Below are 18,630 nucleotides of genomic sequence, written 5' to 3'. Positions count from 1 at the left end.
GGTTAAGTGACTTACCCAGGGTCACACAGCTAGTACATGTTAGAGGCTGCATTTGAACTCAGGTCTTCCTGATTCCAGATCCTGCACTCTATCCATTATTTTATCTACCTGCCCTCTAGTCATAGGACCCGAGTTCAAATCCCACCATGCTTATTATCTATGTGACCTTGGGCTATTTAACCTTTACAGATCTAAGTTTCTTCACCTGCAAAATGAGAGGGTTGGATTAGATAGTTTCTGAGGTCTCTCCTGTCCGGCCCAAGAATTCAACAAGGGGACGTGGGGCTTGGCCCACCTTGGCTGGAGAACAGTGTGGACAAAGGCACAGCATCCAGTCTAGCTGAAGCAAAGCAGGAGGAGGTAAAGCTGTAAGGGTAGAGTGTCTGAACTTCTATCTCACAGCACTTGCAGTTGGGAAGACCTTTGATTTTTGAGTTCGAATCCTGCCTTGGACACTTACTAGCTCTGTGTGACTCTGGATAGGTCACTAAACCTTCAAGCCTCAGTTTCTTCATCTATAAAATGGGAATAATAAAATGGGAATCTCACAGGGTTGTTAATATATGTTGAGATAACACATGCAATGCACTTTGCCAACCTTAAAACATTACATGAATATTTGCTATTATTACTGCTATTTTTAAAAGCAAGACAGAAAAGTTTCTGAAATGCAAGGTGAACAGGGGCAGTAAGTCACTACTTCTCCCATCCCTTGCTTAAAAGAAATGCAAATGTGCAATAACCAGATGTCCTCTGGGGAAGCAAACTTTGCTAAAGGTTCCAGTGTCTTTGTAGGGGTCCTGTTTGTTGTTCCAGATGGAAAGCTGTGTCTATTTTCAATTGCAGTTAACAGCAAGGGAAAGATTTCAAAGAATTAGCAAATGTTCAGGTCTATGTAAAAGTCAGCTGGAAGGAGTGCAAAGAAAATGATTCCTTGATACATTCTGTGGCAATGAAAGAACACACTGCAATATTTTCTCCTATGCTAAATCTTATCGACCTAATCTAACAGATCAGTGTGTGCATGGCTTTTCTCAGTGGGACTGTCAGTTAATTTAAAAAGTTTTGCACGTAGCCAGGAAACAAAGCCTTTTTATACGGCATGATTAGCTACATGGTTTAGGTAGCACTCCTTGAAAAAAAAACCTAACCATGTTTCTTTCTCTGATATTCCAAATTCCATCAAGCTGCATGGGAACAAAAACAGACCCTGTCAGAAGACAAAGTCAAGACTTGGAAGGGATTATTAGTGGAGCTAATTAGTGAGCTCTATCTTCAATCTGTTTACTCCCCTTATTTTTCTAAAGCAAGTGTTACTATTTACATTCACTCTGAGCAAGAAGGGCCCAAAAAATAACCATGAAGTGGTGCTTGGGCAGGGACCTATTGTCCAATCTATGAGCTCCAGAGTAAATCGGGTTTAAGGCGTGGTCTTTGAGAAAGAAATCTAACCAGTAAACCCCAGAGAGGTAATTCTGGAAGCAGGCCCTGTATTGTGCCATAGGGGCTATATAGCACTAGAGTTTTCAGAATTGAAATACCCTGAAAGTGAATCCTTGAGCATGACTCATAAATATTTATTCCCATGTGAGCTGGCATCATCCCACTTGAGAATCATTACGACCGTTTTCCCTTTCAGCTTACGGCAAAGGAAGTGAAACAGCGATGGAGGCCTATGAGAATTAAGCCGACATGTTTCTGTTGTAAACGACAGAGGGACGCTTTCTCTCTTTTGCTGTGTCTTGCATCTCCCTGCACATATTAATATGCGTGTACATACCCCAAGGATGTTTTCTTTCCATTGTGCCATTTCTAAGTTACTTTCTAGCTTCAGCAAACATCTTCAAATGTGAATTTAATTATTTTAAACATGTCTAGGACTGCTCTATTGCTGGTTCTAACTTAGACCTTTGAGGATAGTCTAAGGATGGACAGGTGTATGCAATGCCTAGAATTCTGGCCCTAATTTACTATCCATACACTCTCGTTCCTTTAGAGATATATGGAAATATTGGGGGGGTTTGTTAATTTTTCCTGATTTTATATCCTAGAGAAGCTTTTTCTAAATTGCTAAAGGATAAGTGATCTTAAGACTTAGAAAACAACAGCCCTTGCCAATTTTTTAGAAAAAGATTTGATACTTTTTGTTTTTTGTAGAACAAAGGCTGAGAAACTTTTACATATAGCATGATAGGGGATAAAAGGAAGCTTTTTTTTTTAAACTGGGAAAAAGGGCAAGTGTCAATATGCCTTCTGTTGTCAGCATGTGTTGCTCCTTTGGGCAAGTCCCTGAACACACTGGATGTTTCTAAGATTTTAATAAAACTGGGCTTATGCTTATCACTTAAATTATTTTCCAAGTGAAAAATTACGGTAGCCCTGAAGAAAACAGTCTTAAAACTGCTGCTTCCAAGGGGATCCTCCATCTCAACTACTGAGAGGTAGCCCTCTAACTTCCTCAGCTCCATCCTCAGGCACAAGGGACAGAAGAGCTACCTAGCTAATATGTACACTGCTTTCCACTCTTAGGTAGATCAAGTAAGATATCTCTAAGTATATAGTAGGTGTTTAATAAATGCTTGTTCCTGCCTCCTTAGGTGGGTGACTTCTGTAGTCACAGCATTCGAGTGGAAAAGTGGTTCAAATTCAGACAAAATTAAATCAGGCACAGGACTGGTGCCAATGACATTGACCCACATTGAGGGCATTATCCTTCTGGTTAGCTCAATGAAGGGAGGGCAGTTGTTCATTTCCTGGGTCTAATGACTGCCAAATGCCCCCAACTGTTCTTTTTTTTTTTTTTATGGATCAGAAGCCTGATGTAGGCTCCTTGTCACAGAGGAAAGAAATGAAACCGAGACTGTCCTGGCTGATATTCTAGAGCAGTCTCTTCATGCCTAACACACTAGGAAAAAAACCAGAGAAATCGCTCTTTAGCAAATACAAGTTCCTATTATAATAGACAAAGGACACACCCCAATCTGATGAACAAGTGCAGATTAGTCTGGCATTAGTTAAAAGTAGCACAAGAGGAACTAGAATCCCTTTGGTATAGTTATTTTTCAGCCTATTAATTCAATTGTTATGAGACTTTAGGAAGTCAACCTACCCTTAAAGTGACTCAGATTCTGTAACTGTAAGTAGGAAACAAGTGTGGTTAGTTGTAGCAAAATGGAGACAGATGAATTCATTTCTGCTACATGTTGATGTTTCTGGATAAAGGGCATTTTATGAAGAGACAAAAGAATTGAGTGAAGTTGCCCCACCCCCACCCCAGTTCCATTTTCCTTTCCTTCTTCTTTTGTCCATACACAAGCCAGGCTTTTAGAGAGAGGATTCAAGGTGCCATTGAACTAGTGAGGCTCTGGAGCATCATTCATTTTATCTAAGAGATAGGGGACTGTGAGATGTGGAGCAGCCTTCAGTATCTTTGGCAACAGAATTAGGCTTCTAAAACTTACAACTCCATTAGAATGATAGGTTGAACATATAGCGCTGCATTAAAATTCAAATTTTATCTAAATAATATTAAATCTCCTCCATGGCATCCTGTTTATGCTAATCCACTTTGGTGTTTACTGATATTTTTCAGAACTTCCATTCCCCCTTCTTAGAGAAGAGCTTAGTTAATAAAGAAAGGTTGGCTTTCTGGGGAGAGGGGGAGGGGGAGAGGGGGAGGGAGGGGGAGGGGAAGGGGGGAGGGGGAGAGGGGGAGGGAGAGAGGGGGAGAGGGGAAGGCTCTACACAAACTATTAGATGGCAGGTTTATATCACAGGTTTAGCTCGTAGTTTTAGTGCCTTCATTTCTGCCATGAGTCAAGTCTAATCTACTTTTCAAAGCACAGTTGATTTAGGACTGAAATTAGAGTTCAGCCAACAAAGAAAGGCACAGAGACTCCTCTTACCCAAATGCTATGTCTGAATACAAATGGCTCATAATTGAAGGCTAGATTTCCTCATTTCATCTACAGCCAGATGTAAGGGCCAAAAAATGGATAAGTTATACTTTATCACACATAAACTACTCAGCATCAGTGAGTGGATGAGGTGGTAATTTTGGCAATACTTCAGGGTTCCACAGTACAATACTCAAGTATTTAAAATAAGTGCTTGTTATGGGGAATTGGGCTTGCCAGTTGCTAAAAAGACTCAGTTAAAAAAAAAACACAACCCAACAGAAAAGCCTTGAAAGAGGCTTAGATAGTGGCAGGAGTGGGGGGTTGTCGGCAGACATGATTAGCCAAGCAACGGACTCTGGGTGATTCAGAGCTAGGGAGTGAGGGCAACCTTTTGGTCTACATCTATGTTATTTGGGGACAGGGTCCCAAATTGTTAGCACACACCATTCTTCTCGATTCAAAGAAGCTGGTGTTATTGGAAAGATGAATTTTATTTTACTTTACTTTTCTCTCTTTTTTTCCCCTTACGTTCTTTGTTTTCAAATACCTTAAAATGGTCTTTTCCTTTTGACCCACATCATTTTGGTCCTATTTTTTGTTTCACATCTTCTATTTTGTACTGTTGTTTCTTATTGTTTTCTTCCTCCTGCTCACTTTGGTTACTGGTCTTTAACCCATTCCCATTCTTTCCTCTAGGACCCAGTCCCCTTTTTGGAGGCAGCTTGGCATAGCTGATAATAATATTGGACTTGAAGTCACATTTAAGTTTGAATTCCACCCTAGACACTCCCTATTTGACCCTGGGCAACCTCTTTCAGTATCGGTTTCTTCAACTGTAAGAAAAAGAGACAATAAGAGCATCTATCTGACAGGACTGGATCAAAAGCTAGCCCTGAGGGTCAGGAAGACCCAAGTTTAAATCTTGCTTAGACACAAGCTGGTTGAGTCACCCTGGGCAAGTGTCTCAGTTGAGAGACTAGGAAACTCTTTAAGACTTTACCAAGAAGTTACCAAATTGGATTGTTAAAAGAATTTCCTCATCTGAGAATTGCCTATTCCAATGAAATCATCAATCTTATGATGGCATAGATCTAGGGGAAAGGTAAAGACTTGTTTTCTGACCTTGAAGAAGGTCAGAATGTCAAATAGTAGGTAATGGGGACAAACATTAAAAAAGGATGCATAGACAGTTTTATAGCTCAAAAAGAGATAACACGTGGAGCAAGGAAATCAGCAACTTTACCTCATGTATAAATGTTTCCCCCTGCACTTCCCACCTACCCTTCCCTCTTTTTTTCTTTGGTAGAGAGTATAAACATAAAAAATATGTTTATAGATATATTTAATGTCATCATTCTATTCTAGAAGAATAGGGGGAGAGTTTCAACATTGTGGTGATATCAACATAGTCCATACGTTAATGTGCGGATAATCTTTTCAAAGAAATAATTCATGAGACCATTCTGAAGATAAATGATAGGGTTGTGATGGCAACACCCTAGCAATTTAAGATCTTTGGAGATGGTGTTCTGAAGAGAGGAAAGCAAAGTGGTTGGTTTAATAAGATGGTACAGGTCTGCTGAAGGCCAAAAGAACTGCCATAGATTATTCTTTGCAAGTCATCTCTGTTTAAGAGTAGAACAAAACAAACCCACAATCGGCAGTGTCTCCACAAAGTGACATATCATACAAGAAGACAGGCCTGATGGAAAGTTTGAGATATGGAAGAACTAAATGGTTTGTTACTGATATACATACTGATATCACCCAATCTCTTAAGCACATAGAAATTGTGTAGAACTGGCTACATGCTTTTTAGGCTAATAAGAATGTCAGGCATATCAAATGAGAAGAAATCAGCACATGAAGCTACAGTGACCAGTAAGGTTTCACAGCAAGGGAAAAGTACATGCCAGAAAACATTGCATAAAGCTTGGGCTCAAGCCTCATTTGCAAGAGAAAGTAAAAATCACTGACAATCAGAGTTAATGCTTAGACAGTAATCCAACATTTTGTACTAGATGAAAACTGAGCCATTAGCACCTCCAAATGGGGCTATAAACTTGAGACAAACAACATAGATATTCCTATCAGCCTTGTAAGAGGTACAAGACCTCAAGACATTATATAGGTGCTGAGGAAGACATGAATGGGGCAGGCAGGTATATAAATTATATAACATTCCCCCCTGAAGCTATCACTTAATAAAGAGGGCTTGAAGATATTATTTTTAATGTGAGGGTGAAGATGAGAAAAACACATCAAAGGCATGTCAAAGGCTACTTGGGAAGGGCCAGATTCTCCCACATGTTCTTAGGAATGAAAAGGATTTATTTAAATGCTAAGCAAAATGCTAGGCAGTGGGGATACAAATTCAATAGACAATCCCTACCCTCAAGGAGCTTATATTCTAATGGTTATGTTCCTTCTACATTCTCTTATGAGAGCTAGGAGGTCCATACAAGGATATAAACTTTGCTACCAATCAGCAAATTAGAGGCAGCTAGGTATGACAGCGCAGAGAGTGCTAGACACAGTCAGGAAGACCTATGTCTGAATCCTGTCTCAGATACTTACTGCATGAGGCTGGGCAAGTCACTTAACCTCTCTTAGCCTCAGTTTTCTTGTCTATAAAATGGGACTGATAACACCTAATTCACTAGGTTATGGAGATTAAATGAGATAATACATGTAAAGCATTTTGCAAACTTTAAAGCACTTTATAAATGCCAGCTATTATGATTATATGTGAAAATTTACTAGTGATTGCAGCAAATCCCTTTGTTATCTAAGTTGTTAGACTGCCTTACTTGTAATGTTAATATAATTTATATAAGATTTTAAAAGTTTGCAAAATGCTCTCAATATATTATCTCATTTAATCTTAAAGAACAGACATATACTTAGTTGTCCCCCAAGCTAACTAACTCCCTACTTTTTCCTCCTAGAACTTAAGGACCAGAGGCCGGCTTCAGATCCTTCCATTTTCTTAATGGGGAAAGGTACATAAAGTTGGCTATGAATCCAAGGTGTGGAATCCAAGGTGTGAAATCCAAGGTGAAACAGTGGGTGGGGACTTTTAAGGTTCCATCCCCACTATCTCAAAATATACTTTTGACTTTTGCTCAAAAGGGGAGAAATGGGCTCATTAACAGTAACACAGGCTTTCTTTTGACCTTGTCCATGAAAGCATAGTTTACTTTTTTCTCTATTAACTTTTGTTGGTTGGGTAAAAAGTATATTTGGTGTAACTGACATTGCTTTCGTATTTTTCTTATATAGGCTTATTTTTGAATGTAAATAAATGTGTTTTGGTCAAAGTTTCATCATGAAAATGGAGCTCTAAAAAAAAAAAAAGAAAGAAAAGGAATAATGAGATATATGGCCTAAATCTTAAAACAAAGAATGAAACAGGGATACAAGGAACATAAGTGAAAATACAGACTTAATGAGAGTGGGCCCAAAATTTAAAAAAAAAAACAAAACAAAAAACAATACAGAGTCTAAAGAACTTACACTTTCAAATTAACCCATTTTGGATCGCCAACAAATCTTTAATGTAAGGGTTTTTTTCTTATGCTGGGGGGGGGTCTATGAATTTGTTTTATTAAAAATGCGTGTGTATATATATACATATATACATGTCTCTCTCTCTCTCTCTCTCTCTCTATATATATATATATACACACACACACACACACACACACACACACACACACACACACACACACACACATATATACATAAATACGAATTGGTTTTATTTTAAAAATATATATACCTATATATTTAGTAACTATATTTTGATATAATTGGTTTCTTCCAAAATCCTATGTATTTTTATTCCTTTAAAAATATTTTAAGCCAGTGAGAAGAGACTTCTAAAGGCTTTTGTCCCCACTGTCTCAAAATACACTCTTGCTTCTCACTTCAAAGAAGAGAATTGGGCTCATTAATAGTAATCAGATAGCCCACTAGGCTAATCCCTTTTGACCTGGTCCAGACAAGCATAGTTCACTTTTTCCCCCTCCATTGTCTCTGTTGTTGGTTAGGTAGAAAGTGGCATTTGGTATAGCTGATATTATTTTCATATTTTTCTCTGTTGTTCATTGTTTCAGTTGTGTCTGACTTTTCAGGACCCCATTTGGGGTTTTCTTGGCAAAAATACTGGAGTGGTTTGCTGTTTTCTTTCCAGCTCATTTTACAGATGAAGAAATTGAAGCAGAGTTAAGCTACTTGTCTAGGGTCACACAGCTAGTTAGTTTCTGAGGCCGGATCTGAACTCAGAAAGACAAGCCTTCCTGACTCCAGGCCTGGCACTATCCAGTAGGACACGTAGGCTGCCCTCTATATTTTTCTTAGGTTTATTTTTGAATGTAAAATAATGTGTCTTTGTTTTAGAGCTTCCTTACAATAGTGAGCCTATTCCATTGGCTTTCACCAGCTCCTTAACGGGTTCATAACACACAAAAAAGGTTAAGACCTCTCTGCTTTAAGGTGAGGGTTTCCCACCTACCCCAATCATTGCAGGAGTTTCACTTAGTCTTTCAACAATAAAACCTCATCCTATTACTTGGGCAGATAGTTGGTTTGGACCAAGTAAACATTTAATGGAGAAAGAGTGCCCCCGTCTTTCTCCATGCTCTTCCGAAGCAGGCCTCTTTTCCATGATAGGAGGCAGTTCCAAGGCAGTCTGCTCTCCTAGGAAGAGTCGCTCACATTATGGCTTAAAATGAAACAACAGTTTACCTGATCAAGGCAGTTGCTGCGCAGATACCTCAGTGCTTGCTGAATACTCTGAGGAAGAGGCTGTCCTGTTCTCTGGACATGAACAATCAGTGGAACACCAAAGACATTCTTGTCTTTGTAGTCAGGCACTTTCATCCTTTTCATGAACTTTGGCACTGACCTAGAATTCACATGAACCAGGTTATACAGGCTCCTAAGAAGAGGGGCTGCTTTTGCAAGAGCAAAAGCCTGGACCTATTTTTTTTTAAGAACCTCATTGAACACAAATAGAGTTTAGGTTTTTCCACTCTTACTGAGCATCATATAAGACTTTTAAGGACTATGAAGCAACCAAATAAAATTTATTTTAGCAGGAAATAGCTATAAACCCTGTTCTCAAGGATGAGGACTTGGCAGCCTTAAAGTGGGTGGCTGTGATCTGAAGGAAGGAATACACTTAACACAAAACAATAAACAAACCAGGAAAAAGGGGGTGTGCCCATCTTTAAGATAAGAAGCAACATCCCTTTCCTTTACTTCAAACTTTACTTTCAGAAGAAAGGAAATTGATACTTTATAGAAAATATAAATGAAAAATTTATTTAATAGCTAATTACATATGCACAATTTTTACTATAAAAATGGCCACATTTCTAATTTTTTCTAAATTCTTTTTGCAGTCAACTATGTTGGTATCAATAAGCTTTAGAACATTTAAATCCACATAGAATAGATTTCTCACACTCATATCTCAAATCTCAAATTCTCTAAACCACCCAAAGCTGGCCCAGAGTTAAGTCCCAACCTACATTTTTGCCAGCTCCTTAGGCACAAGGTTTATTGTGTACTCTTGTTTGTATTTGCCAATAAAACAAAAATAAAAATTTTTTTGACAGAATTAGACACCCTTTGAATTCAATAAATGGAGTTAAGTGTTGAGCTCTTCCCAATAAGCTACACACTTATGAGGTACAAGCCACAGATGTTCCTTTTCAAACTGCCAGACTAATTTTATGGCAAGTTTATTTTTAATTTCTCTGTTCATAATTAATCATCCTTTACTCATCTTATTTTTCCTTTCCTAAAGCCTGACTACCTTCCCTGGAAACCAACTGAGGACTCCAAATAAAGCAAAGCTTACTAGAATCTAGGTATCTGCGAGCTGTGACTGCCCATAATGATGTGTGGGGCTACAGATGGCAGAGCGAGGCTTAATGGATCATACTCAGTAAATTCTAGAAAAGGTCACACTGCTGGGCTGGCTTTTTAGAACACAGAAAATAAAGCGATCAAGCCTTTGCTACTACCTTAAGTTGCTTCAGACTAGAATAAACAATTTATTCTTAGGTAAATATATGCTCCTTACCACGTCCAGCCATGTTTATTTGACATGGAATACTTCTCCATGATGGCAGTGAGGCGGAGGAGTGAGAATCGCTGGAGGAGATTCAACTGGCCAGCTGTCTGATTACTGATTTGTGGAGATGCTATGGAGTGAGTCGGCTGATGGGAGATCTGGAAACTATGCCATCGTAACCTCCTTCACCAGAAGACCAGAGAAATAGATTATTATATGACTCAAAAATACATGACGATGATAATTTATTAGTATTTGGCAAGAGTTAATATATATACACAGAACTAAGAAAACCAAAAGCAGCCAGGTGGAACAAGTGGATAGAACACTGGACTTGAAGTCAGGACTTGAATTCAAATCTAGTTTCACATATTTACTAGCTGTGTGACCCTGGACAAATCAATTTACCTGTCTGCCTTAGCTTCCTGATAATGATAGCTCCTACTTCCTAGGGTTGTTGTGAGAGATAAAATGAGGTAATATTTGTAAAGCTGCAGATAGCAAAGCAAGGCTCACTGGATCATATTCAGTAAACTATAGAAAAGGTGGAAGAAAACATTAAAGCTCTATATAACACTCTCTATTATCATCATCATTATTATTAATTATTGTTAGCCATATAGAATAAGGAAATATAAAGGTCCACTTCCTTTTGGGTTCCAAAGAGTTTTTTTTTCCCCCAAGAGACAAATGGGTTAAATGACTTGTCCAGGGTCATATAGCTAGTAAGTGTCAAGTGTCTGAGGCCAGATTTGAACTCAGGTGCTCCTGACTCCAAGGCCGGAGCTCAATCCACTGTACCACCTGCCTGCCCTTTTTTTGTTTTTGTTGTTGTTGGTTTTTTTTTTTTTAACAAATAAGTACTTCTTAAATATTCAGAGGTTATAGAATAGTTATCTACGCTACTTTTATATCTATGCTACTTATCATAGAAAAGTAGTTTTCTATACTGCTTTGCAAATGGTACTTTACATTTCTATTAAAAACCACTGGGCATTTTTATCAACTCCAACTTTTCAAATGAAATTCACTTGGGTTTGGGGGAGGTGACAAATACAAAGGAAACATGTTCACAGTAATCATACTACATTTCAGTGAACTCCAGAGATATTTCCTGGATTTGCCACACACAAGTACTAATCTACATGGTGTTAATGTTCCTATATAAAAGAAAGAAAGGATTTGTTACCAGATAATCACTATACAGTCACTTTTTTTGTGAAGTGGTTTTACACTGTAAGTCAAGAGTCTGGTTTTTATTAAAAGGAATTTCAAAACAAGATCAAATTTACAAAAATGCTATTCTACTAGGTCACAGAGATCCTCCTTTTGAGTAAATCAAAAATTTTAAATCCCAATTAAACATTCTAGCTAAACTTATAAAGCACAAATAGAGGATAAACATTCAGGACTATAGGAATTCAACTTAGTTCAATCACTGTACTTTCCTGAATGAATGCTTTATTTCTGTTGACAGAGTTTCCTCATAATTAGTGGAGAAAAAAGGAAAGTGTATCACTGTTATTACCAACCTGTTTGGCCGGGTGAGTGATGCTCCAACCCCAGAATCCCTCCTTTCTCTGACTCCAGCTGCCTCTGAGTCATTAAGGGAGGTTCCATCCCTTTCCATATCGCTAGGTGTTGTACGACCATCAGAAACAGAGTTCCCCTCAAAATCTAATGTAATCTGGTTGGGGGATGGAAAGGCTGACAAGCCAGGTTCCCCAACTAATGCATCATCTGTTTGTAGCTCAGGCAAGACATTCTTTGACCAGTGGTTCACTACTTCTTGGAGTCCATTAACATGTTGCAGAATGTCATCTAAATGGGGGAAGAGGTCATCCTTCTCTAAGTCCAAAAGATCTCCAGTGCTGGCATACAAGTGTGAGCCAGGGACATTGTCATAAATACTAACTCTACTTTCTCTGTGACAAGAAGCCATAAGTCTAGGTTCTTTTGTACTAGGGCACTGTTGCCTGCCCAGAGAGATGCTGCCCGTCCTCCAGTTCACCCCATTGCTATTATCTGTTGGTGAGAGGCTTTCAATAGAAAGCGCCTTAGGGAAGGTTCCTGGCTTGTGGTCTTTGGGAATATGGACCACAAGATTCTCCTGGGAGTGAAAGTCATTTTTATGGTTTTGGTCGATGACTTCCCGCAGTACGGTCCCAGACAGAACGTCTAGGTCTTCCAGATACATCCCCCCTCGTTTGTTGGCTTCATGGCACTTGCGATCCTTCAAGCAGGGTGTGCTCACACCACTACTGCTGTTTTCAGATTGGCTGCTGTCACTGCTGGATTTGGCAGAGAATGGAAGTCCTTTCTTGGCTGCATCTTGGGGTGGGTTTTGGAAATCCCCATTTGCTAATGGCACACAGTGCATGGTCTTTAAGGATTCTGGCTCCTGTTGAAGAACAGGCCCACTTATCACCAAGCCACCTGTCCTTGCTGATCCCTTTACCTTGCCATGAGTCCCTCTAGGCCTTAGCGTCTCCATGCGTTTTAGGAAAGATTTGGCTCTGGTCCGTGCTGGTTTCTCATTCTTTGGGTGAAAAGTATAATTGGCAATGTCTTTGGGGTTCTGTAAGAAGCTGCCACTGACTAAAGTGGAGTCGAGCATGACTGGGGCGTCCCCACAGTACTGTCCCATACAGTCAAACGCCTCTCTGCCAGTACTGTTAATGCCAGACTGGCTCCTGTTGTCGCTTCCTCCACTGCTTTCACTGTGGATAGAAGAGACCTCAGGTTCACTCAGGTCAGTAAGGACACTCTCACTGCTTGTGGTGGTTTTCATTCTGACGTCCCCTGATGATCCATGTCTGTTTGCCTGGGGGAACAACGTGTGGATGTCGTCCACTCGAGACCATCTCCTGCTTGTCCTTTGAAAAGTCCATTTGTTACTGATACATAGGTCTTCTTCATCTGAGTCATCACTCTGAAAAACACAATGGCACAATACAGTATTTGCAGAATGACATTATTTGTAGAGCAGTGGAAAATACGTGGAAGTGGGAGTCAGGAAACTTGGGTTTTTAGTTCTGCTTTTGAGTAGCCATGCAACTTATTCTTTGAGCCTCAGTTTTCTCATCTGTATAATGAGAAGGTGAGACATGATAGTCTTTGAGGTAGCATCCAGCTTCAAAATTCTACAATTCTATTCTTATTGAAATGTGCAATCTATTGAAAAACAGACGCTTTGCTCCTCAAAAGGATTATCTCTCACTTCCTTAGTTTTCCACTCATTCACTTACCCATTCCCTCTAGCTTTCCAAAGAAAATTAAAATTCACTTTTCCTTTTATCCATTCATAGTAGTCCTACTTCCAGTCCTCCCAGATATCCTACAATGCCCTTATTTCCTGAGCCTGTCCACATCTCTTCCTCTTATTATCCAAATACGTTCTAAAAACATCACCTGTACAAGGCCTTCCATGACTGACTGCAAAGAGGTGTTAGTTTTTTCCTGGCCTCACTGTCTAAACATAAAACTCTAATAATACCCATTTCACTGTTCAACTCTTTCTCCTAATGCCATAAAATGAACATTTGTTAGTACTACTATTTTTGCATTTATTTTATTTGTTTAGTGTTTCTTCAGTTATTTTGAATAAGCTATATCCTTGATATGGTTTGCCTGTGCCAATGTTATCTAAGATTATGTCTTTAGAAGTCAAGGAGGGAATCAACCTGGTACTTTATGACTACATCAATCTGGTGGTTACTAGGGTGGTCATTTCTGGTCATGTAGCTTGAGGGGCAGTGTAGTGTAATGGAAGGCATATTGTGGTTTGAATCAGAAAGACTGGAACTGAGATTCAGCACTTCTCCTCACTAGCTGCGTAATCAACTTACCTGAGCATTATTTTCCTCACCTTTAAGTCCTGTCATAAAATTTGCATGGTTTCCAATGTGATAAGGCAGTCAAAGAAATTAGAGCAATCTATGGCAGAAGGAAGATAGGAAGAGTGTCCAGGTCTAGGGAGGTAATACTGTTGTTACACTTTGCTGAACACTTCTAGAATATCATGTTTAGTTCTTAGCGCCACATTTGAAAAAGGATATCATTAAGCAGGAGATCACCTACTAGGTCATCTAGAGATGAGTAACCTGAATAGTGCAGGAAAGGCTCCAAGTTCATGCTATATGAAGACTGGCTGAAGAAATGCTTTACTTAGAGAAGAGAAGGTTAAAGGGTAAGAGGAATAATGTGGTGGCCTAAGTATGTCCTTCCATAACTTCCACCTATGGTTCTTAGTTCTGTTCTCCAGGGCCAAGCAGAGCAAATCTGTTGTTATTTTTCAGTCATGTCTGACTCCTCCTGACCTCATTTGGGGTTTTCTTGGCAAAGATACTGGAGTGATTTGCCTTTCCTTCTCCAGCTCGTTTTACAGATGAGGAAACTGGGGCAAATGGGATTAAGTGAATTGCCTAGAGTCACACAGCTAGTAAGTGTCTGAGGTGAAATTTTAACTGAGGAAGATGAGTCCAGACCAGGCAGTCTATCTACTGTGGCACCTAGCTGCCCTCAGTTGTGAGCTGGCTATAAAACGTTTTTTTTTAAACTAATGTTGAGTATATATAACTTCCTCTGTCTTTTACTGTGAGAAGAAAATAGTGTAGAGTCACATGTGAATAATTTCCACTTTTTTCATTGGCTGGTGACTGGGAAAGAAAATCAGTACTCTTCAAGTGGATTAATGACTGCACCTCCAACTCAAACATTCTCTGAGACTCTACTGCTGGTGGAATTCAATTGACCAAGGTACCTTTATTCAACTGGGGCCTCTTCCTTGGGGCATTGCTAGAAGTTATCTGAAACTATAGTTTTCTGCTATAAAAGCCATGAGTTTATATTAGACAAAAAAAAGTATAGTAAAATGTTAATCATGGAATCTTAAAGTTGTAAAAGGCTCACTCATGGCATAGTAGAAAGTACACTGGATTTAGATCAAAAGAACTAGGTTAAAATCCTAGCTTTGCTACTTACTCTTCATATGACTTTTGTCAAGTCACACAACCTCACTGAAATTTAGTCAATGCCCTTTAGAAAATATGGCATCCAGAACTAGATAGAATTTTCCAGGAATGTTCTGACCAGGATGGGGCAGAGCAGGATTATCCTTCTTTGCTCTGGACATTATACTTCTAATAATGCAGCCAGATAGCACATTAGCTCATGTCATACAATGTCGCTAAGTCATGTTGAGTTTGCATTCTGATAGAAGATTTAGGAGGAATAGTACAGCAATACCTTCATTAATGAAGAGGATGCTTCCTAAAAACATACTTATCAGAAACTTACTGATACAGGAGACATAGAGATATGTTCAAGGGCCCAGACGTGAAAGAGAGGGAAGAGGAGGTTACAGTATGCAAGACTGAATAACAACTGAAATAATATAAATGTGCCATAAAACCTAAAAACTGCTTCTATGAGCCTTGGGGAGGTTGGCAGGGAACTTATGGTTGGAACAAAGTTCACGGGAGGTAGGACAGGAGACTTGGGAAAACAGGAGGCTAAAGAAATTGTGATATTTGTGGTTTATGCTTAAAGCAAAAATCGCCCCACTTAGATGCTGAAACCCCAAACTTAGTTATGGACGATAAAGCATTTTACTTTATATTTAGAATTACTTGTCAAGGCTTAAAATCAAACAAGTTCTCTATTGAGGTGACACTTCAGTGTGACTGAGTCTTATTGTAGGTCCAGTCAATAACTACAAATGCCTTCCATCAGAATCCTCACCATGGAAGCAGAAGGACTGGGTGGGAGAGAAGAGGAAAAGAAATAACCAAAGGAGAGCCTAGCAGAGATTGTTAACCCTTCATTCTGACCAGGACTCCTCATTGGCAGTCTGGACTATGAACCCCATCCCAAAATAATTTTTTAAATGAATAAAACAAAACATATAGGATTACCAAGGAAACCAATTATATTGAAACAGTATTTCACTGTATTTCAAAATATTCAGAATACTTTTTAAGAAAAGTTCATAGAACCCAGGTTAAAAACCCCTCCTCTATCCACTGCTATTAAAAACACTACAAAGCATAGGAATCAATAAAGGCTTTAAAAAAAATTATATGTAGTATCTATTTAAAACTGATAGCAAGCATTATCTGTAATGGGGATAAACTTGAAGCCTTCCCAATAAGATTGGGGGTGAAGCAAGGATATCCATTATCACCACCATTATTCAATATTTTTGTACTAGAAATCTTAGCTACAGCAATAAAACAACAAAAAAAAATAACTGAAGGAATAAAAATAGGCAACGAGGAAACAAAACTATCACTCTTTGAAGATGATATAATGGTATACTTAGAGAACCCTAAAGAATCAACTAAAAAACTAGTTCAAAAATTGAAAAACTTCAGCAAAGTTGCAGGATATAAAATAAACCCACATAAATCATCAGCATTTCTATGAACTACAAATAAAATCCAGCAGGAAGAGATAGAGAAATTTCATTTAAGAAAACTACAGGCAACATAAAATACTTGGGAGTTTACCTGCCAAGACAAACCTGGGGATTACATGAACGCAATTACAAAAGTACTTTTTGTACAAACAAAAGACATCTAAATGATTGGAGTAATATTAATTGCTCATAGGTAGGCAGAGGAAAAAGATAAAAATGACAGTTTAACCTAAGTTAATTTACTTATTCAGTGTCATACCAATCAAACTACCAAAGAATTACTTTACAGACCTAGGAAAAAATGTTAATGAAATTCATCTGGAAGAAGAAAAGGTCAAGAATATCAAAAGAATCAATAAAAAAATGTTAAGGAAGACAGCCTAGGAATACCAGATTTCAAACTACATTACAAAGTGTGTAATCATCAAAACAATGTAGTATTGGCTAAGAAATAGACTGGTAGATCAGTGGAATAGATTAGGTCCAACATACACAGTGGTAAATGACCATACTAATCTAGTGTTTGATAAATCCAAAGATCCAAGATTTGGGGATAAAAACTCAACATTTGACAAAAATTGCTAGGGAAACTGGAAAGCAGTTTGGCAGAAACTAGGCATAGACCAACATTTCACAACATATTCCAAGATAAAGTCAGAATGTTTAAAATGATTTATACCAGTGATATAAGTAAATTATGGAAGCATGGAAAAATGCATCTGTCAGCTTTATGGATAAGGGAAGAGTTTATGTCCAAATAGGAAATAGAGGGGATTATGGGAAATACAGATAATTTTGATTACATGAAATTACAAAGTTTTTGCATAAACAAAACCAATACAATCAAAATTAGAAGAAAAACAGTAAATTGGGAAAAATTAGCAAGTTTCTGTGATAAAAGTCTGATTTCTCAAATACATAGGGAGTTGAGATAAATTTATAAATTATGAGCCACTCCTCAGCTGATAAATGGTCAAAGAATATGAACAGGCAGTTTTTAGAAGAAATCAAAGCTATCAATAGTTACGTGAAAAAATACTCTAAATTACTACTGATTAAAGAAATGCAAATCAAAGCAACTCTGAGATAACACCTCATATCTATCAGATTGGCTAATATGACAGAAAAGGAAAATGACAAATGCTGGAGGGGATGCAAAAAAATTGGGACACTAATGCACCATTAGTAGAGATGTGAACTACTCCAACCATTCTGAAGAGGAATTTGGAACTACGACCAAAGGGTTATAAAACCGTGTGTATTTTGACCCAGCAATACCACTACTAGGTCTGTATTCCAAAGAAATCAAAGAAAAGAGAAAAGGACCTCTGTGTACAAAAATATTTATAGTAGCTCTTTTTGTAGGGACAAAGAATTGGAAATCAAGGGGATGCCCATCAATTGGGGAATGGCTGAACAAGTTATGGTATATGATGTGATGAAATACTATATGTAGTATTTCTCTACGTATATACACTTATATATCTATATATTTTTCTTTTTCCATAAGAAAAGACAAGGAGATGGTTTCAGAAAAACTTGGTAAGACTTATATGAACTCATGCAAAGTAAAGTGTGCAAAACTAGGAGAACATTGTACACAGTAACACCAATACTGTAATAATTACCAACTGCAAGACGTGGCTTCTCTGATTAAGACAATGATCCAAGATATTTCCAAAGGACTCACGATAAAAAATGCTATCTACCTCCAGAAAGAGAACTGATGAACTCTGAATACCTTTTGAAGCTTACTTTTTTATTTTGTTTTTATTGTTTTATTTTGTTTGTGTTTTCTTTTGCAACATGGCTAATACAGAAATATATTTTGCATGACCTCATGTGTATAATCAAAATCAAATTGCTTGCCTTTTCAAAGAGGAGGGGAAAGATGGGAAAGAGGGAGAAAATTTGGAACACAAAATTTTAAAAAATGATTTTGAAAAAAAATTTTTACATTAGGAAATATTTAACAAAATAAAAAAAAAAGACCTCCTAATCTACAGACCCTGAAGACCATTTCAGCTGATTATCAGAATCTTTCCTCTGGTGGGCTCTCTTTACCTTCAATTGAACAGGGACAGATTGAAGCTGTTTTTGTGGATATTTCTGTCTTTGCAGCTGCAGATGCAGGCCTCTCTGCATGATTTATGAAGATTTTTTTTTTAAACGTGACTGCCTTCATATAAAGAAGCTTTGTTCCCAGGGAATTTGTTCAAATAAAGACA

General features: G+C 38.2%; 1 protein-coding gene across 4 annotated transcripts in view; it reads right to left on the bottom strand.

Moving 5' to 3' along the window:
* STARD13 (StAR related lipid transfer domain containing 13) overlaps positions 1-18,630 on the bottom strand; it is a 716,694-nt gene that overhangs the window by 22,785 nt on the left and 675,279 nt on the right. For all 4 annotated transcript variants that reach the window (XM_020997115.2, XM_020997117.2, XM_020997119.2 and 1 more), the window contains 3 exons: positions 11,517-12,916; positions 9,994-10,167; positions 8,649-8,808 (listed from right to left, as the gene is read on the bottom strand). In XM_020997115.2, the coding sequence (XP_020852774.1) occupies positions 8,649-8,808; positions 9,994-10,167; positions 11,517-12,916 (1,734 nt within the window). The remainder of the gene's footprint in view (positions 1-8,648; positions 8,809-9,993; positions 10,168-11,516; positions 12,917-18,630) is intronic.

This window comes from Phascolarctos cinereus, unplaced genomic scaffold, assembly GCF_003287225.1.
Source record: "Phascolarctos cinereus isolate Bilbo 61053 unplaced genomic scaffold, phaCin_HiC Scaffold_726;HRSCAF=1367, whole genome shotgun sequence".
NCBI classification, from domain to species: Eukaryota; Metazoa; Chordata; class Mammalia; order Diprotodontia; family Phascolarctidae; genus Phascolarctos; species Phascolarctos cinereus.
Note: the sequence above shows the minus strand (reverse complement) of the source record. Positions and strands in the feature narration are given on the sequence as shown.